This window comes from Heteronotia binoei, chromosome 10 (assembly GCF_032191835.1).
Source record: "Heteronotia binoei isolate CCM8104 ecotype False Entrance Well chromosome 10, APGP_CSIRO_Hbin_v1, whole genome shotgun sequence".
Classification (NCBI taxonomy): Eukaryota; Metazoa; Chordata; class Lepidosauria; order Squamata; family Gekkonidae; genus Heteronotia; species Heteronotia binoei.
In genome coordinates this window covers 105164117-105185154 of record NC_083232.1, presented here as the reverse complement: position 1 = coordinate 105185154, position 21038 = coordinate 105164117, and the positions used below count along the sequence as shown (strand labels likewise).

General features: G+C 49.1%; 1 protein-coding gene across 1 annotated transcript in view; it reads left to right on the top strand.

The window, feature by feature from the left end:
- Positions 1-6063: 6063 nt before the first annotated feature.
- Positions 6064-21038, top strand: part of LOC132578045 (albumin-like) — a 49881-nt gene continuing 34906 nt past the window's right edge. Inside the window, exons 1-6 of the mRNA XM_060247869.1 lie at positions 6064-6271; positions 7944-8004; positions 8890-9025; positions 13393-13604; positions 13825-13957; positions 17505-17602. Coding sequence (XP_060103852.1) covers positions 6187-6271; positions 7944-8004; positions 8890-9025; positions 13393-13604; positions 13825-13957; positions 17505-17602 — 725 coding nt within the window. The 5' untranslated portion in view covers positions 6064-6186. The remainder of the gene's footprint in view (positions 6272-7943; positions 8005-8889; positions 9026-13392; positions 13605-13824; positions 13958-17504; positions 17603-21038) is intronic.

Here is a 21038-nt window from a genome sequence, read left to right as displayed (position 1 = left end):
GAATATTTATAACGTCATTCGTGGGCCATGCAAAATTATCAACTTAAAAAACATTGCTCCGCCAAGGGAGAACGATTCAGGCTAGCAAAATTAATGCAAATAATTGTCTTTCTATTTGAAGTTATGTGGGGCGAACCTAATTTGATGCATCCCCCTGGCCTGCCACCCTAGGCAAATGCCTAGATCTAAGCCTTTTTTTGTAGAAAAAGCCCAGCAGGAACTCATTAGCAATATTAGACCAAATCCCCTAATATTAGCATATTAGCCAACATCATCTGGGATAATCAAGTGCAAACTGAACTGATGGTAGCTGCCTCCCACTGCCCCACCCCTGCCACCCCTCCCTTCATGTGGAAACTGCAGCTGCTCCCAGCAGACCTTTAAAGGCACCCACATACCCCAGCAGCAGTCCTTCAGAATGCCCACCACACAGGCTCCCCAAGGGCCAGACCAAGTGCTCTCGAGGCCGCAAATGGCCCTTGGGCCTCACATTCCCCACCCCTGGTCAACATACATCCCCTGACAAGGTAATATCAGATAGGGGAACCCAGTTCTGTGCCAAATTTTTGAAGGAGTTCTGTCAATTAACAAAAACGGAACAGAAGAAGAAGAAGAAGAAGAAGATATTGGATTTATATCCCGCCCTCCACTCCGAAGAGTCTCAGAGCGGCTCACAATCTCCTTTACCTTCCTCCCCCACAACAGACACCCTGTGAGGTGGGCGGGGCTGGAGAGGGCTCTCACAGCAGCTGCCCTTTCAAGGACAACCTCTGCCAGAGCTATGGCTGACCCAAGGCCATTCCAGCAGGTGCAAGTGGAGGAGTGGGGAATCAAACCCGGTTCTCCCAGATAAGAGTCCGCACACTTAACCACTACACCAAACTGGCTCTCCTAACAGGGACTTAGCTCCAGCTACCACCCGCAGACAGACGGACAGGCAGAACATACACATGCCGTACTTGAACAATATTTACGTTGCTTTATAAACTTCCAACAATCCAACTGGTGTGAATTATTGCCGTTTGCAGAACACGCGTACAATAATTCAATTCACAGCTCCACCAAGTATTCATCTTTTCAGATTGTTCACGGCTTTGAAAGCAAACCCCTGCCTACATTGCCAGGAGGCACCACCAAAAACCCCACAGACTTTCAAACCTGGGGGTCCAACCTAGAAATTATTTGGCAACTCACCCAACACCAGCTAGAAAAGGCAAAACAGACTTATAAAAAAGCTTATGACAAGAAACGGCAACCTTTCTGAGATGTACAATGTGGGAAATGGGTGTACCTGTCTACCAAAAACTTACCCAATCTGCAACCATCTAGAAAACTGAGCCCCAAGTATCTTGGACCATTTAAAGTAAAAAGACTAATTAATCAAGTGTCTGTAGAACTTGATTTACCTAAAACTTACCGTAATCTCCATCCTGTTTTTCACTGTAGCTGGTTAAACCTGCCCCAAAGGACGATACCAGACACCAGTTCCTCCTCTGCAGATGATCAAGAACCAGCCTCACCGGGAGATTAAATCTATTTTGGACTCTAAACTCAAGCAGGGGGTGTTGTACTACTAATAAAGTGGTTACATTTTCCTGTGTCTCAAAGGGAATGGGTAAGAGCTGAACATGTATGGGCGCCTAGATTAATAAAGAAATTTCACACTCAGAATCCAAACTGCCCGGGACCTAGGGGGGATCTTAAGGGGGGCAGAATGTCAAATGTATGTCCCATGAAGAGTGAAATCATTTCTTGTGCTGAATACTGAAAGTGTTGCTTACCCTGAAAGTTTTGGTCAGTTGCTCCTTGTCTCTTCAGTTCCCATGTATCCTCTCCACTCCCTTAGTTCTCAGCCTCTCGATACTATGGTACCTCATCTGTTGTTTTGTCTATTGCTGCAAAAGTAACTTTTCGTATAACATGCTAGCCTTGAGAGGTTTTATCTTCTGCTCAAACATGCTTGGGAAAAATGCTTTCATTTCAAGGGGGAAGGGGCGCATGGTTTAGAATGTTACCCTATATACTGAAGGAAGATCTGGGATGCCCCAGATCTGACTTGGACAAGATGTCTGTACCTATATCTCTGGATCTTACAATAAAAGGAACTTTATAAAGATCAAAAGACTTTTTATTCAAGAGAACCAGGGGGGGAATTTGACAGATCGACTTCAAGGTGCTGGTCTTGACTTTCAAACCTTGCGAGGCCTGGGACTGACATACCTAGAGAGGGACCGCCTCTCTCCAAATGTGCCCTGGAGACCTTGTTGAGCCAAACCTGCTGGCTGTCCCCAGCCCAAGGAATGTCCACTTAGCCTCCACCAGGATCAAGGCTTTTTCTGCCCTGGCCCTGGGCTGGTGGAACAGGCTCCCACATGAGATCAGGGCCCCGTGGGGAGACTTTTACCATTCTGCAGGGCATGTAAGATGGAGCTCTTCCACCAGGCCTTTGGCTGAGCCAGCAGGCGTCCAATAAAAAAGTCAGCCTCCCCTGTTAAAGATACCACTTCTACGAGGCCCGGATTAAACAAATGTTGGAGTCCAGTGACGCCAGTTTCAGAGATTGTACTTAGAACAAATGGTGCAATTGTTTTAAATTTTTATGTCATGTATTTTAATAATGTATTAATTGCTTATGTTCTCCGAACATCCTAATTACTGTCTGTGATCCACCCTGAGCCCTCTTGTGCGGAGGGAGGACTGTAAATCTGAAAAATGAAATCAAACAAAATTAGCTAAAACAATAATTAAATAGAGACTGTGGGACATTTCTCTCTAGCTAGACAGCTCTTGAGCTAATCTCATTCCAGTAGTGGGGAATTACAACCAAAACTTTGTTCCACCTGCATACGTTGGAATTCCCCAAACATCAAAGAACTTTGCCCTTGCCAATTTAATATCCTTCCACCTGCCATTTTTGATGGGAGATATGCTCATATCTCATATGAGAAACACCTCTGTCCATGTCATTCTGGTATGGTAGAAACAATTGAGCATGTCCTCTGATACTGTCAATTTTAACAGAACTTCTGGAATTCATGCACCACTCTATTCATTCAAAGTTATCCTGGTAGAGCTAATCAGTTTTATATTTCACTCCTTCTTGGTGATCGTTGTGATGAAATCACTTTTAAGGTAGCCAGATTCTGTGCCCTGACATGTTTACTTAGGCAGAAAAACACGGCTCTGTTTTGAACCAATTTCAATTGAGAATTATATTTTATGTTTATGACCTGTATTCAGTGTGGATGCCTGTTGATGATCCTGACTTTGGCTTCTGATCTTGGATTGTAATAAACACGGATCGACTGACTAAACAGAACCAAAGATTAGAGAACCAAGATTAGAGAACCACAATACAAGTATTGTGGGTTAGCTATGTTATTATTATTTTTTAGCTGTGCACTTGCTTTTATATTGTAATATTTTTGCAGATTTCTTTAAAGGTTTATTTTAAAAAATATAATTAATACATCCTGGGTTTGGGAGCTTCAATCTAAATCCAGTACTTTGCCCTCCATTGGCTGCAGCTACCAAAGTCATTGTTTTTGAGACCTGCCTCCCTCCCTCCCTTTGAAGGCACATGCTGGGTGACCTGGGTGCATTTCCAGGCATGGCCTTGCTTTTGCATCTTTCTACACAGCCCTTGGCCTGCTGTGCCTGGGCAAGGCCATTCCCTGCCCGCCTTTCCTTTGGAGCGGGTGAGTGAAGGGCTAGGGCTGTCACCCCCACCTCCCGGACAGGAGGGCAAGTGCACAGAAGGGGTGAGGACAAGCCAGAGACTGGCTGCACATTTCTGCTTCTAACACTGCAACCAAAAGGGCTGGTCATTTTTTTAAAAAACAAAAGCTATTGCAATGTTATAACACTATTATATAATACTTATAGCTATTGCCTTAAGGACATGTCAGGGGGGAACAGCAGTCACGGAGATCTAAGGCAAGAAACGTGAGGGGAACCTTCCATGCACTGTGATGGCCTCTGCTAGAAAGCAACTCATCTTCCTGTCAGGCCTGGTGCTGGGGCTGCCTGCGCCCCTAGGCCGAACCCCGCTCCTCCCCCCCATCGGTATATTCGTCACTGTCACGCCTCCCGGACCTTTGGCAAAGTCTGGAAGGCAGCGGGTGTGCTCAGAGCCAGCTCTCAGCGTGCTTGCTGCCATGCCCCCCAACTTTGCCGAGACATCCTGAGCCTTGGGAGGCCTCGGCGAAGTCCAGAAGGCAGCGGGCATGCTCAGAGCTGGGCAGACGTTGATCCTGTCCATGCTAGCCTGATCTCATCAGATCCTGGAAGCTAAGCGGTGGTGGGGGTGTGGCATTCTCAGTACTTGGGAGGGAGGCCCCCCAGGAAACCCAGGGTCTCTCTCTAGGCAGAGGCAGGCCACAGCAAACCACCTCTAAATATCTCTTGCCTTGAAAACCCCAGGCGGGGGTGCCAGAAGTAAGTTACAACTTCCCTCCAGTCCCAGAACATCTGGAGCTGGTGGCAGGGAAGAAGGGACGAGGTCCAGCAAGAACAGCCAATGAGGAGTCTTCTGGCCGTCTTGTGCAGCAAGGAATTCAGGATGCTGCAGACAGCCCTTAGCAGCCACACACACTGACAATCTGCACATGAGACATATCTGGCTTGCACCAAGCCACAGAAGCTGGGAAATGCCAGCCTGGCTCATTCAGAAACCAGCTCCCAGCTGATTGGGGGATCAGGCCTTAGCCAAGTCAAACCTGTCCTGTTCTTCCTGGTGCGCCATGCAAGAGGTCTGTCTGCCTGCCTGCTTGCCTGCCTGCGGCTTGTGGCAGCCTCAGAGCAGGGCCTGGGGGGGGGTGTGGGGGCTGATTGAACAGCTTTCATGACAGGATCATCTGAGAGAGGAATGTGCTCACCTGAGCACAGTTGCCCACCTGGTCTGTGGTTTCTCTGCCCAGGTATGAGGCAGAGACGGACTTCCTTTCAGTTAACTGCCCCATCTCAGCATCTTTCCCTTCAGGAGCGATGGGGCATTGGTGCCCCTCATACCCACCCGCTGGCACAGATCAGGCAGAGAAGAAGTGGTGGCAGAGAAGGGGTCCCAAGGAGCCCCCTGTTTGACTGCACATTCAGGGCCTCTGCACATCCCCCCGCCCCCCCCCCCCCCACCCCCAAGCCGGGGAAGCCCTCGATGGACTCAGTTTTCTTCTGCGCCCAGGGGAATGCTGCTTGCCACTTCGGGGTCAGGCAGCTATTATTATTAGCCACCTTCTGGGCATGGAGCAGGCAGGTGTCACTGGGTGTATGCATGGAGGAGGTGTTTGTGAATTCCCTGCATTGTGCAGGGGGTTGGACTAGATGACCCTGGAGGTCCCTCCCATCTCCCTTGCATCTTTAATTTCCCACCCACCAGATTTGGCAGCAGTGCTCTCCCATCATTTCTGGTGCTGCCACGTCTACTTCTGGGGAGACAGGGGAGTGGGGGGATAAACTGGAAGTCCCTGGAGGGAGGGGGGTTTCCTTATCTCTGCCACCCCACCTGGGAAGGAGATCAGCCTCACAGTCAAGCCAAGAGCAAAAGGGTCAAGCGGCAGGAGTGCAGAGCCAATGACGTGCCTCCCTGTCCCAGGTCTGGCATGGCTTTGAGCCGACCAGAGAGTGGCTGGGCTTTCTGGAGAGGTCGTGGCCCAGAGATCAGGGGCATCTTCAGCAGAAGCAGCTGGGTTGTGGTGGTGTTGGACTAGCCTGATTTAAGTGGCCAAGGAAGGCTCAGCTGCTTCCTCCCCAGTAGCCTTGGCTCCCTCCCTGAACTTGAGGTTTTCCAGCTGGCCGAAGCAAGTGCCCAGACTCCACGCACAGCAGCTCCCTTCACCTTTGGACAAGTCTCTTTTGGCAGGAAGGCTGGGATACAGATTAGGGGCATGAAGAAAACTTTTGCTTAACTCTGTTATTTGCAGTACGATAAAAGAACGTACCAGTGTCTATTTGTCCAGATTCTGAAAGCATAATAAGTCTGCAAGGTCTTTCTGTGACAAGATGTCCACTTAACAAACACAAGGAGCAAATATTTATCCATTTAATTATTAGCAGGTATCTCTCTCAAGACCTACGACAGCAACACGGTTTGTGATTAACCCAACATGGATCCCAGCAGAGTATAAAAGCTCTGTTGGCTCCTTTGCTCTTTCTGCCTGGCACCTTCCAGCCCCCATACAATTTGGAATCATGAAGTGGGTAACATTCATTTCTTTTATTGTCTTGGTAAGTTCTACTGCATCAAAACACCTGCCCAGAAGGTCCCGGGATGCAGGTAAGAAGTACTTTCAAAGCATCCATGGTGACTTCATGAGACTCGAATGGTGGGTTTTGCGGGGCTATTTGAGAAGCGGGGGCTCAAAGAGGGAATGGCCGAGGGCGTTGGTTCTTCATGTTATAATAGACAAGCAGCTACTGTTGAAAGCAGCAGCCATGTTTTTAGTACAATTCACCCATCTGCTACAAACAGGTCATCTCTGTTTCCAAACAGGCAGCAGGGGGAGGGGGGAATGCACAACATGGAGAGGCCAGACACAGGCAACATGGGCGGCTAGATACTGCAAAGGGCAAGTGCATTGTAACTTTTCCTTCTCACACTAGATGAATAAACTCCAAAATGTGATATGTTGTTGTTACACAATAAATTGTGCAACTTGTCTGTTATATTTGGGGACTTTCCATCCTGTCTCTTCTTTTTGATCCGCACTGGCTCTTTTGAGTTTAGTCTTGTCCCATTCCCACCCCCTTTTTTTTGCTCTAGTTAGTAAGACCTTAGGGCTGTTTTAATATGCAACGTTTCCTTTAGACTCAGTCCAGCTAACTTTTCCGAGTCGCAGCCTCAGCTTCTAACGCTTCCTTCACAGAGCAGGGGGTTGGACTAGATGGCCTGTTTGGCCCCTTCCAGCTCTGCGATCCTGTGTTTCTAAGCAATGCATCTTCTGCACAAAGGAACATTTCCTTCTGTTCCCATGATGTGGGCAAATAGTAAAGACAGAGTGTGAGCTGGTAGCATTTGGCAGTGATTTCTATGACTATCAGCACTTTCTCAACCAGCCAAGAAGAGATGCAGGCAGGGACAAAACTCTGCATTGGGGAACAGGCTTCCTCCTTGGGAGGTGGTGGGCTCTCCTTCCTTGGAAGTTTTTAAACAGAGGCTAGATGACCATCGGACAGCAATGCTGATTCTGTGAACTGAGACAGATCATGAGAGGGAGGGCAGGAAGGGTTGCACCAGTGCTGAATTCTCCTGGTCCCTTCTTACACACCCAGGGAAATGCTGGTTGCCACTTTGGGGTCAGTCAGCATTTCTTCTCCAGGTCACTTTGGCCAGGGATCCTGGAGGTTTTTGCCATCTTCTGGGCATGAAGCCTGTAGGGGTCACTGGGGATGTATGTATGTGTGTGGGAGGGGGAGGTATTTGTGAATTCCCTGCATTGTGCAGGGGGTTGGACTAGATGACCCTGGAGGTCCCTTCCCACTCTCTGATTCTATGAAAGCAGCCCTGGTAACTTGTGAACCCTGGAGAGAATCCTGTGATCTGTGTGGAGCAGGTTAAAATACCAGTGGGGCCAGATTGAAGACCATGTGAGGCCAGGGAGCTGGAAGGGACTCAGGATCCCAGGAAAAGGCTGGATCTTCCTTTCTGGACGAGGAGGAATGAAGCAATATAATCATAGAGTGATCCCTGTGATGTGGTTTTGTGTAAATCCTATTAATTTGGGCCAACAGCCACTAATCTCAGTCCTAATCAGGGCTTTTGGGTAGTAAAAGCCCAGCAGGAACTCATTTGCATATTAGGCTACTCTCCTGACACCACGCCAGCCAGAGCCCTAGCCACGTGCACACGGAGGCACCAGCTGCTCCATGGCCTTTCCTTTTGAAAGCACAAAGCAATATATTGTCATGAAAAGCACTGACTGCCTATTTGCTAACTGTCTGCTTTACAGGTCCAAGTGACACCATTGGGCACAGTTACTCTGAAATACCAGATGAGGATTTTCAAGGCATGTAAGTCTCAGTCGTCACTTGCTTGATTTGATTCAGTTAACCGGATTGACAAAACCAGGCTGGAGGTAAAAATCATCCCAAGGACAACTGAGTAGGACGACCAATTAGCAGCAGTATCCCTCTTGGGACAGGTTAGCAATACAAAGGAGCCATCCAGTGAAGTCAGATGCGACAGGCTGCAATATTTGGCTAAGGGACTGTTAGCAGATTAAAGGGGACTCTTGGAGCAATGAAAGCCTGTAGCTTAGCTAAGATGTCTCCTTCCCCAGGCAACCCGTTTTTAGAAATGATTTTAAAAAGCAGTTGGCGTGATATTTGCCATCTTCTCTGGGGCACTCCTGAAAGGTGCAGGCTGCAAAACTGGTTCCCATCTTCGAAAAGCAAAGAATCCACCAAAGCCAAATGTTTGGTGCAATAAGACAACATTCCTGTGAGCTATGTTTTTGTTAACATGCATATCAGTGCAGATTAGTTAATTAACACATCCTTGATTAGTCCTTTATTGGAGTCTCAGGCTTGAGCAAATGTTTTGAATTGACTTCAGTCCTCAAAGTCATGAGTCATTCTAAGAGGTAACCTTCGGTGACAGTTTTAGCGCCTTTGGTTGTGTCCTTCTAAAGAATATTGGCCCTAGCTCTTTTGGTATGTAGATGGAAGACTGGCACAAAACTCCTCTGGAGGCTGTGCTCTCCAGCAAAGGAGGTCCATGTTTCAACAAGACAGCTCTGACTGTTTCTTGACAATCTCTCCTATCCTCAAGCACCATTGGGCTCCTGCACTCTGCGCTTCTCACCCATTGCCAGGCCTACCAAAACCCTCCTGTCAGTCCAAAGTGTCCCTGGCATAGAGGCCATTGGTTTCTTAATTACATATGCTCCTTTGCAGCGCCCTTATCGCATTTGTGAACTATGTGCCAAATATCACCTATGAAGATGCGGAGAAAATGGTAAATGACATCACAGAGCTTGGAAAGAAATGTTCAGCTGATGGACACGCAGTCCCAGAATGTGAAAAGTCTCTTGTAAGTTGCTGGGGACTAGATTTTTGGAATATAGTTGAAATATTTTTATAATGTACATTTTGTTATCCTGGCCCATCATGGCATCCTTTGGCTCTTTACTGGATAAAGTGACTGAACCAGGAGCAGATCAATGTAGATCAAAGGGAAATAGCATCTCCTTCAACGTGTTCAGACATCAATGCCGTGCCCCAACCAGGAGGCAGGTCTGTTTTAAGAGTACAGCAATATAACGGTTAAAACCTGTATTTCCCAGTCCCTAGGTAGATGTGCATGTTGAGGAAATGGCTTTCAAAACCCTGTGATCAATGGAGGATGCTGGTCTCAGAGTGAGGGCCCAGTGGAATGGTCCAGCAGGAGGAATGGTCCAGAGTTTTGGAGGAGGGTGACTTATGGAAAGTTTCAACCACTTCAGGACATGAAGCAATGAGCATTTATTGTGGCTATTTCCCTTTTTATGCCTCATAAAACCCATAACTCCATTTATCAACAGAAGTCCAATCAGCACACAGTTGTGTTTCACCCTGACCAAACAGCCTGAGGCACAAAGCCCCGGAGAAGCCGTCTGGATGGACCCTGGGGGTCCGTGGCCAACCGTAGGCGGCCCTTCTCCTATTGTGGCTCCAGGTGAAGACCTTTGCTCCTGCTAAGCCTTGCTCCCTCCCGCAGAGTCAGATGAACATGCCTGAGGGCTAAGCAGGTGTCGGAGGGTGGAGATTTCTATATCTGGATGCTGTCGATTATTTATAGTTATCATAACACCCTGTTTAGATTTCAAAATAATAGCATTGTGATGTTACTTTATTAAAACCGTAGTTTATGAAGTAGAGGCAGCCGAAAGAACTTGTGCCTCATCCAAGGGAGGGCAGTCCCTCTTCCAGGAAAGCCACTTGCCCCAGGAGAGCTGAGATTGGGAGAGTGGTCGTCATACCAAGAGATCTGCAGGCCCACCGAAGGCTGGCAACTCTGGGTTAGGCAGAGAATGTGTGACTGGCCCAAGATCACACAATGAGCTTCTACACGAAAGCGGGGATTCAAGCCTAGGTCTTCCAGATCCTAGTCTGAAACTGTAACACCTAAGTCATACCAGCTTTCCTGGTATGGCTGACCTGGGTAAGTTCTGCAGATTGAGTGAAAGTAGGCACCAATGGTTACTGCCGGGCCTGGCTCTAGTGTCCTCTCTCAAAGGCCACTAGGTTTGCCAATCCCCAGGTCCCAGTGGGGGTTCTTCCGCTTTCCCAGGCTCCTTCCCGCCCCCAGTCAGCTGACTGGTGTGGGGGGGAAGCCCCTCCCCCACAGCCCCCATTTGCCTTTCCACCTCTGAAGGCTTCAGTCTCCGCTTGGATCGGCTTCCTCTTGGGATGGGGTGTCTGTGTTACTTTGAAGAAGTTGGCAGCAACTTGTGAGAAGAGAGGCCAATCCCCCCTTCAGAGTCGCCAGAAATGGGGTGGGGGGGAGGGGAGGGAAATGTCTGCTGGGCACTTCATTGTTCCCTGTGTGGAGATCGATTCTCATAGGGTATAATGGGGAATTGATCTGGAGGTATCGGGCTATTTTTTGAGGTAGAGGCACCAAAATTTCAGTATAGCATCTAGTGTCTCTCCCCAAAATACCCCCCAGGTTTCAAAATGATTGGACCAGGGGGTCCAATTTTATGAGCCCCAAAAGAAGGTGCCCCTATCCTTCATTATTTCCTATGGAAGGAAGGCATTTAAAAAAGTGTGCTGTCCCTTTAAATGTGATGGCCAGAACTCCCTTGGAGTACAATTATGCTTGTCACACCCTAGCTCCTGGCTCCACCCCCAAAGTCCCCAGATATTTCTTGAATTGGACTTGGCAACTCTAAAGGCCACATCAGCTCTAGAAAGGGCCCCCTCTGCTCCATCCCTTCTCTTTAACCTGACAGAAATCAAGGCTTGAAGTCTGCTGATAACTGTTGTGGTTGCCTTGCAACAGCCACAGAGAGGGCATTCATTTCTTAAAGCTGCAGATGCTGCTTATATTATTGGGGGGGGGGAGCAGCCTACCTCCCTCCCCCCCTCCTCCCCCTCTCTCTCTAGATATAGGAATAGATTTTGGGAGGGAAGGCAGCAGGGTACAGCCCAGTCTTGTCAGATCTGGGAAGCTATGCAGGCTCAGTATTTGGAAGGGAAGCCACCAAGGAGGGCTTTGCAGAGGAAGGCCAGGGCAGACCACCTCTGCTTCTCACTTGCCTTGAAATTAAAATCCCATGGAGTTGCCATAAATTGGCTGTAACCTAAAGGCACTTTACACACAGAGAGAGATTTCAGATTTTTATTTTTTTTATTTTTTGCAAGCCTGGGGCTTTTCTCAGGTTTGTAGAAAGATTCGTCTTGTTTGTCCATGGCCCGAGTTTCTGGATTTGAGTATCCACAGATGGGGCCACCTGGAGAATTAGACACTCACACAAACATCCACCCAAGGCCATTAGACAACAGAAGAAGGGACAGGATCCAAGAACGCTGTGCAGCAGCAGAAGTAGGAAGTAGTTAAATAAGAGTTTATCTTATGTACAGTGCATTTAATTGGGAGTAAGTCCCATTGAACAAAGAACTTAATTCTGAGTAGACGTGCATAGGAATGTGCTGTTCTGGGGACAGTGAGAGGGTGAGGGAGTACAGCAGCTCTATCCAGGGGTGCTCGCTCACTCTCTCACAGAAGCCTCCATCCCATGGCTGCCAAGTGGGGAGGGAAACATCTGGAAATAGAACTCTGGATTCCGTGCGCCTTTAACAGATATTGTACCTCTTAATTAAAGAGCACCTGTCGTTGACATGGAGAAATGGCAAACATCTGGATTTCTCACTCAGATTTCCTTTTTGTATCAAAATACCTACACCCAGTGAATGCAAGCATATGCGTGTTTATTCCTATGTTCCTATAAATTCAGTTAGATAAGTGTGCATACATTTGCAAGAGGTAGTAGTTAAGTAAATTAGTAGTTTACTAATAGTTTGATTCTGTTATTGGTCTTTCCTTCTGGGTGTGGTGTTGGTTTCTTTGCTAACATCACTAGGAGAAATCAAAACTCCTGTGGGTGAAGTTTCCCCCAACCAATCCATATGTTAATCCAGGAAACAAAGTTAGAGTTCAAGGGGGGGGGGGACTTGCTTAATGTAAGAGCCACACAGAATAAATTTCAGATGTTTGAGAGAAGGAAGGAAGGAAGGGGGGAGGGGAGGGAAAGGTGGAAAGAAAGCAGCTTTAAATACATTATCTAAGCCACTGGCTGGCCTGGAGAAGTGATTTAAAGAGACAAATTCGATCTCCAAGCTGGCTGACGGGGCAATGGGGGCTTTGAGAGCCACACCATGTGTGTGAAAGAGCCACATGTGGCTCCTGAGCTGCAGTTTGGCCACCCCTGTTTCAGCCCAACAAAGTTTTATTCAGGGTGTGAGCTGTCTGAGGATGTGTGCAGGCACATGAAAGCTCACATCTTGAATAAAACTTTGTTGGTCTTAAAGGTGCCTGACTGGACTCTGACTTGGTTCTGTCGCTTCCCCCCTCCCTCCAGGGACTGTCTTCAGCGCCAGCCAGTTCTCCCCTCGCCCAGGATGGACACACCTGGGGGCACTCTGGGTTGTGACCCCCTCTCACCATAGTATTAAAAATTATTTTGATATAACTTTAAATACTTCAACGTTTTACTTTTTTCTGGTTTAGGTAAAATTTAATACATTTTCATGGGCCCTAAACATTTAATTTTTTCTGATGTGAGAAAAAAAATTAAAACATTTTATTTGATGCTAAATTTTTAAATTCTGATTTTTAAAAGAAATTCAAACATTTCCATGGGCCCCTAAAAGTCTGGTGGGCCCAGAGCCTCCTGTCCCCGGGGAGCAGCCCGGCTTGCCCTCACGCCCTCTGGAGGAAGGAGGAAGGAAGGCGAGGCGGAGAGACCCCTCAGGCCTGCCCCTGGGACTCCTCGGGGAACAAGGAAGCTACCGATGTGTCCCTCAGGATCCTCCACACCAGAACGCAGCAGTGTGTAGGGACCGGGAGGCATTTCCCATGATGGCTGCTGCCTCCCATGGCCTAGTAGAATCCCCCTCGCCCCTGTGCTGGGCAGCATGAAGCTAGGCCCCTCTTGGGCACAACTGAGCAGTGGGATCCAGAAAGTGCTGTCTCTGGGACACCCATTAGACACTTCCTGTGTGCACTGCTACTGCCCTACAGAACTGTGTAGCCATTCTTTCAGGTGGTTTTGGCCACATGCCAGACCTTCTGTGGCTTTGAGTGGACCCTCCTCTGGCTGCAGTCCAGCTTCAGAATCCACTAAAGCCAAATGTTTGGTGCAATAAGACAACACAGCTAACAAATTAAAGTAATATGCTGCTTCTGTCCACTAGAACATTCTTATCCCGGAAGAACTTTGTCATGAACAAAGTGTTGCTGAACATTATGGATATTCTGAGTGTTGCAGTAAAGTTGATCATGAGATACACGAATGTTTGTTGTCCCATCGAAATGCAACTCCAGACTCCTTCCCCCCCTATGAACGCCCAGAGCCTGAAGCGGCCTGCAAAGCATTTCAGGAAAACAGACACAAAGTTCTAGGCGGGTAAGTGAACGAATGAACAAATGAACGAACAAACGAATGAATGAATGGGCTTCGTGTTCTTCCTGGAAGAGCTCCTGGTTCTCCTTGTAGAGCTCAATTGTGTTAGTCTAAATTAGCCTGACTCCCATGATACACTCTGGTCATTGTGGATTGTTGCTGCAGGACAGTTTTCACAGGCAGAGTTTCTGTGACATACTAAAGCCTGGCGTCTCCCTTCTAGATTCCTCTTTGAGGTTGCCAGGAGGAACCGTGGTGCAAGTATCCTCGTTCTTTTCCACACTGCGGCCAAGTATGACGAGGTGCTGCAAGCCTGCTGCCAGGCAGAGGACAAGCCTGCCTGCTTCAAAGAAAAGGTACCCCCCTCTCTTCCCCCATCCTTTCTGGAGGGCAGGCAGGCAGTCCTTCTCACCCATAAGGCCTAGAAGGAGAGAGAGGGCTGCCCTTTGGCAATAGCAATGGGAAAAGTATTGAACCCAGCTGGGCCAGTGCTGTTTCCAAGACAGCACTGCTGAGCATTTCAGCTACTGCAGTTGTGCTGCAGTTTTCAAAGGTGAATTGAAGATCAAAAGGCAGGGGATTTATAGAGCTCTTTAGGTGCAAAGTACACATGTAGCTGCAATACCAGACAGATTTGGGGGCACAGAAAAGTACCCATTGTGAGCACACAAAGGCCCCAGGATAAGAGGAGGGCAATACTCATTTTTATTCCTTCTTGCGAGTTAAAGCAGGCCAAGAGGAAACAGCACCAGGGCCGCCGTTGCCTCCTCCCCAGCAGCTGTGATTGAGGCCCCCAGGGCAACACTGGACGGATGCCTTCTAACCACAGAGCCACTCGTTTGGCCCTTGGGGGAGTCATCCCAGGGCTTCCCAAGCCTCGTTTCTGTGATCCTTTGTATAATAAGTCCTATTGTCTGTATGTTGTCAATAGGGCAGACATGGGCTGGGACACAACTTGCAAAAAATGTACCAGCCAATGGAAATGTGTACGAACCTCATGTCCTAATGTTGCTTGGAGTGTTTGTTCAAAAAGAGGTATGTAACAATGTACACATGTTACGACCACAAAAGAAGTTCCAAACAGGGATCAAAGAAGCAAGCAGTTTATTTCACGTTTGCAAATGTGGGAAGACCAGGGCAGCAACGCCTACCCAAAGATCTTCAAAGTCTGTGGTGAAACACAGCTCATTATTAAGCCTCCCTAGTTCCGCCTTCTCTGTCTTGTCAACCAATTGGCTAACAAGCTTACAATCTATTCAACCTATACATGTACACTTCTAACACGCATGTTTCTCTCCCCCTTCCCTGTTCCCCTTAAGATACATTTTGGTGTTTTTTCTTTGGCTGTGAAACTTTGGCTCACTTTCCTCATTAAATCCTATTCCTTTGTTCTTAAGCAAAGGATGTAGCTTTTATCTGTTGGCTGGTATGCCTTCCTTCATTGACAGCTCAAGTGGTGCTCCCTACTGCATGCCTAATTAACTGTCGCATCCTGTCACATATCCTGTCATGTATGTGCGTCCAGGTGGTTTATATCACAAAATAAAACATTTTCTTTAGTCTTTTAACCCTATCACACACATTAGACATTTCTGTTGCATGTGGAGAGATTGCTCCGGTTTGGCATTCCAACAGTGTTTTTTTGTTTTGAGGGCATCAATATAATGTTGTCCCTTCTTCATTACCCACTTTCTGGGTTTTGCACTGCTGGGCTCTGATCTTTCTTAAACTTGATTTGACACAATCTTTTTGGAAAAATCACCGGTGAAGTACATTTGCATACCATGTGAAAAGGAAGGTGTGCATTCCTATTGGTGCCATTTTCCTTGCCTCAGTCTCCCTTCCTTGTGTGCCACTGATGGGTTTCCCAGTCAGTCATTGCTGTCATGTCTTCAGCTTCTTGCGCTTTTTCCTGCATCCCATCCCTTCATCACATTTTCAGAACGAAAAGGCGCAGGGTGTTTTCGCACTCACGTTTTACTGGCGCCACGACCCTCCTGACGCCGGCGAATCTGCATGGATTTCGCACCAGAAGCGCCGGCGCACCCAGAAGCGCTGGCTACTTCCGTCGCTAAGCCAGCGCAAACGTTTTCCTGCATCTTTGCGATTTGCGTTTGCGCTGGCTTAGCGACGGAAGTAGCCGGCGCTTCTGGGTGCGCCGGCGCTTCTGGTGCGAAATCCATGCAGATTCGCCGGCGTCAGGAGGGTCGTGGCGCCAGTAAAACGTGAGTGCGAAAACGGCCCTAGAGTAAAGACTTGCTTCTAAAGAATCAGAGCTGAGGATTTAGCAGAATAAGAACACCACCGTGGGAATAAATTATTATAACATTATGGCGCTATAGTGCAATAGCAATGTTTTCTATTTCTGGAGACTGACATAGGAAGGAGCGCAGCAAACTCCCCTCTATTGCCGTCCTTCAGCACACCAGAACCCCCCTCACAGCTTAGGGGGTGGAACAAGAGTGAGGGTTTTTCTGGACTTTCTGGACTTCCAGGAGATTTATGGATGGCCTTCCTGCCATCTTTAAACAAGTAAACAGCAACCACTTAGTCCGCAAATTCAATGGGAGCAGCAGCAAAGGGAGAGATGGGCTAGCCCTTTCTTTTGGCTATTTCCCAAACCCCTGTTCCTCCCCGCCCCCCACCGAGAGCAGCTATTTGCCCCATGAGTTGGAGCCACTGGGGCTGAGAGAGGAAGAGGGAGTTCTCCTCCTGTGCCACCCCTTCAGACTGAATGAGAGCCCCTCCCTGGGGCAGGAGGGGGGCTGCTCCTTTCTCTGGGGACCACCATGAGAGATTCACTCAAGTCACATCTAGGCTGCCTTTGAGCTCCTGTGCCAGGCTGATCATCAGAAGATGGGCAGACATGAGGTCTTTTTGTTCATTGTAATAGATATATACAGCATTCATGGAAAACCATACATTTGTTTCAGTGAAGCAGTTGCCCTGCTGAAACAGAGTGGCTGGAAAATATAATTGAACTGTAGAGCAATTCTCCCTCTAAGCTGTGGAGTCTTGTGAGCAAAAATTCTACTTTGTGAGCTACTGGCATTCGACTTGTGAGCTCCTGCATCAATTAGTTGCTTGGGGCCATTTTTCCTGAGCTGAGACAAAAAAATGTGAGCCAGAGGCTAAAGAACTGTGAGCTAGCTCATACTAACTCAGCCTAGAGGGAACACTGCTGTAGAGTAGTGGACCTAGATGTTTAGCTACCACCAGTAGAGGACTTTTGGATCTGACAGATGTACCCCAGAGCCAAGGTTTCCTCTGGGGTTACTTCCCTGGAAACACTCCGTGGGGAGGGGCTGTGGGTCAGTGACAAAGCCTCTGCCTGGCCTGCAGAAGGACCATCCCAGTTCAGTCCCTGCCTCCCCGGCAGCATCTCCAGGGAAAAGGAGCAGGCAGGAGAGTTGAGGGGAAAGACCTCCTCTCCTCCATCCTCTGTCCTCCTCCTGATGAGGCCAGCCTGAATGGGAAGCCCACTGGCCTCCGGGGAGCAAGGGGTGGGCTATGGGGGCGGGGTCAGTAGAAGGCAGCTCTGGGGGTGGGGTGCTGACAGCCTTGGTTGCTCCTGGCAGGAAGAGACGGACTCTCTTGAGAGCAGCCAGGCCCAGAGTCTGCTGGGACAAGGTTATATCTCGGCCAATCTTTCCTGCCCCACCACTGCAGCCGACAGCCACGCCCCAGTCAAAGTTAACCCTTCCTGTTTCCCCAGTGGGACATTGTGAAGCTTCCCCTCTTTTGGCATTACCTTGACTGGATCATGTCCCATTTCTGAGGCAGGGTCAGAAGGAGTTTATCTTGTCCCCACCCCCACCCCCATTCAGTTAAGTCTTTGTCCTGGAGATTGCAACCCATCCAGAACATGACCGCTTTCTGACCTCTCTTCTTGCTAACATTCAGGCACCACCTGTCAAAAAGCAAATGAAGCAGTTTGTGATGATGGAGAAGCAGAACTGTTTCCTCCTGAAGAAGTTTGGACCAAAACCCGTGCACAATTTGTAAGTCTTCAGCTTTAAAAATTATAAGTTACAAACATGGTCAAACTCTTCTAAAGAAGAGAAGAGAACTTTGAGTATGAGTTGCAAAAGCAGCAGGGTTGGTACAAAGATCACCTGCTCAGCTAGGGGGGAGATTTTGCTATGTGGCTTTTTTTTTGGGGGGGGGGGATGATTCTCAGGTACCATAAAGTTTTTACCCAAAGGCTAGAGTGTCCCTGGCATGACGTTCCCAGCGTACTGACGTCTCTTCCGGGTGGTGGCATTGTGCCAGGCACAGTGTGCAACAAGGAAGTTCCTTGGGGCGGGGACCCCCCTGGTGACCCCCTCCAGGCCGGTGGGTTGGGGGCCCCCAAGCTAGGGGATCCGTGGCCCCCAGTGAGAGCTTGGCAGCCCTACTGCCCGACTTCTCTACCCTCCCAGGTGATCTGAGGCCACATTTAAACTGAGAGAGTCTTAGAACCAGAGTCTGAGGAAGGAAATAAGTGAACCAAAAGCCTATTCTCAAGTCCTGCTTCTGCAATTTGGGCCCCGTGGCACAGAGGGTTAAAGCTGCAGTCCTGCAGTCCTAAGCTCTGCTCACGACCTGAGTTCAATCCCTGGTGGAAGCTGGGTTTTCAGGGAGCTGGCTTGAGGTCGACTCAGCCTTCCATCCTTCCAAGGTCGGTAAAATGAGTCCCCAGCTTGCTGTGGGGAAAGTGTAGATGACGAAGGCAATGGCAAACCATCCCTAAAAAGTCTGCCATGAAAACGTTGTGAAAGCAACGTCACCCCAGAGTCGGAAACGACTGGTGCTTGCACAGGGGACCTTTCCTTTCCTGTGTTTGTCCACTTCTGTGTCCCACCTTTCTGTGGAGTTCAAGGCCTTTCACAACAATAGTTGACTTGCACTCATAGTTAAAATAATACTGAAATAATATTTTGCTTGCAATAATAGTTGAACATATTCTTCGTTTAAAACCAAAAATAAAATAACAAGCCCCCAATTTCCCCCTGCTCCCGAGGGAGAAAGGTGGAAGTCTGGGCAGGAGCACTTGAGGTCAAGGTCAGGAAGACTTTGGCACACACGAGAAGATGCCCGGCGTTTCATTCTGTCTCCTTTGGAGCACCCCGAGAGGATCAGCTTGAAATTTCATTCGTGAGCAAATTTTGCTGTGCACATTATTCCTTGTTGTTGTTCACTGTCAAGGCACAGCCTGTTTCTGGCAAACCTTCCCTCCCTCCAGGGGGTCTCCAAGGCCAGAGATGTTCAGAGGTGGGTGGGCCGTGGTCTGCCTCTGCATGCCAGCCCCAAATGTCCATGGAGCTCTCCCTCCCACCCAGACCCTGCTTGGCTTCCAAGATCTGACGAAACTGGCTAGGGTGCTCAGGGCCTATTCATAGAATGCTAGAGTTGGAAGGGACCTCCAGGGTCATCTAGTCCAGCCCCCTGCACAATGCAGGAAACTCACAAACACCTCCCCCTAAATTCAGAGGATCCTCACTGCTGTCAGATCACCATCCAGCCTCTGTTTAAAAACTTCCAAGGAAGGAGAGCCCACCATCTCCCGAGGAAGCCTGTTTTCTTGTTAGTTTACTCAAATCATGAAGCCCTTCCCTCTTCCCGTCCAGAGAGACCCGAGGTGGGCAAATCTCTGCATGATTTCTCTTGCTGCACCCCAAAATGGAAGGCTTGTCTGCCCCATATAAACCCAGGGGACAATTCTCAATGCTGTCCCCCCCCCCCCCCATTTAAAAGAGGCCATTCCCAAGTGACATTGGTTGCCTCTAGATCCAAACAGGCAGCCGTGTTGGTCTGAAGTAGTAGAACAAGATAGGAGTCAATTGCACCTTTAAGACCAACTTAGTTGTATTCAGAATGTAAGCTTTCGTGTGCATGCACATTTCTTCAGACGAGGAATGAGGTACAGTAAGCAGAGCCACTGTGGAGTGAGCCCCCTCCCCCGGCTTGCCAGCTCTGGGCTGGGAAAGACCTGGAGATTGGGGAAGGGGTGGAGCCTAGGGGGGGCCAGGGCCAGAGCGTCCCAGTAGGCCAGGTAGGTGTCTGCCTAGGGCACTACCTGGCCTCAGGGGCAGCTGGCAAGTGCCCCCTCCCCCCTTTGTGCATGCCCCAGTGCTGCTAGGGGGCACAGCCTTGCCACCCACCTCTCCACCACCCTCATCCACCTCGCCACCTACTGGCGGGCAGCTCCAGAGAAGGAATACTGGGGAGAGGGGGGCACGGTGGTGGGTGTGCTTGAGCACCTCTGAGCACACCTGCTGCCCTGGCAAGCCCCCTCCGCCTTCCAGTGGAGCACCCACCCGGGAAGGAAGGCTGGGCAGGGCCGGCTGGCAGAAGGGCTGCTGCGGCATGGGCGCGGGGGCAGGGGGGGCTAGGGCACCAGCCCTGGGTGAGCTTTGGGGGAGGGGAGTGGAGGGGAGGGGGATCTCAGCAGGGCATAAGGCCGAAGAGAGGGGACCTGCTCTTTGCAGCCTGGAGATCAGTGGTGATCTCAGGAGATATCCATCAAACTCTGATGTGGCCTCTGTCTCAGGTGAGGCAGAATTTGGGCTGAGGGCCAAACACTATTGTGGCCATCTGGTGGGAAAGGACATTTATTGTAGAAATCCATATTGGACAAAGACCCCGCCCCCTTTAACAAGAAGTTTTCTCTTAACATTAAGAGGTGCTGTTCCTGTGTTGTTGTTGTGGTTATCAGGTCTTGGCTTCAGCAGGCGCTCATGGGAGCACAGCCCCTGAACCTCCAGCCAGGGTCTGCAGCCTGGGGTGTATGCAAATGAGATATGCTACTGAGCTCCTGCACCTTTTCCCCTACAAAATGACCCCTGGTTGTTATATTTATCAATTTTTCCATAGCTCAGTCCTTGCTGCTGCAGGGCTCTGGGTGATGCACATTGTAGCTACTTGCGGCTGGATGCGCCTCATACGATGCACAACAAGCCTGGTTACAATTTACATCAGTGTCGTGTGGCACTTAAGAGTGGTGGGCTCTAACCTGGAGAACCGAGTTTGATTCCCCCCTCCTCCTCCTCCACATGCAGCAGCTGGGTGGCCTTGGGTCAGTCACAGTTTTCTCAGAGCTCTCTCAGCTCGAACTATTTCACAAGGAAGGTGACTGTTGTGGGGAGAGGGAGGGTTGCCAGCTGCTCCGAAACTCCTTCAGGTAGTGAAACCGATCTCCTCCTCCCCCTCCTCCCCATTTCGAATTCTTAAGTACAACTGGGTATGAAAATCCTCCCTTCTATAGACTTGTCTGGTTTAGGTCAATCAGATTGGTTCTGACTGGCACAGTGAGGCTGTATCTAACCACATGACCTGAGTTCTGTTTGACTGGATCGGAGCTGGGGGGGGAGGGGCCTTCTGCACAGCTTTATCACTTTGGCTATGGGCCAGAAAAGGACGACCAAGTAAGACATGTTGCTCGTCCTTCAGGGCTGG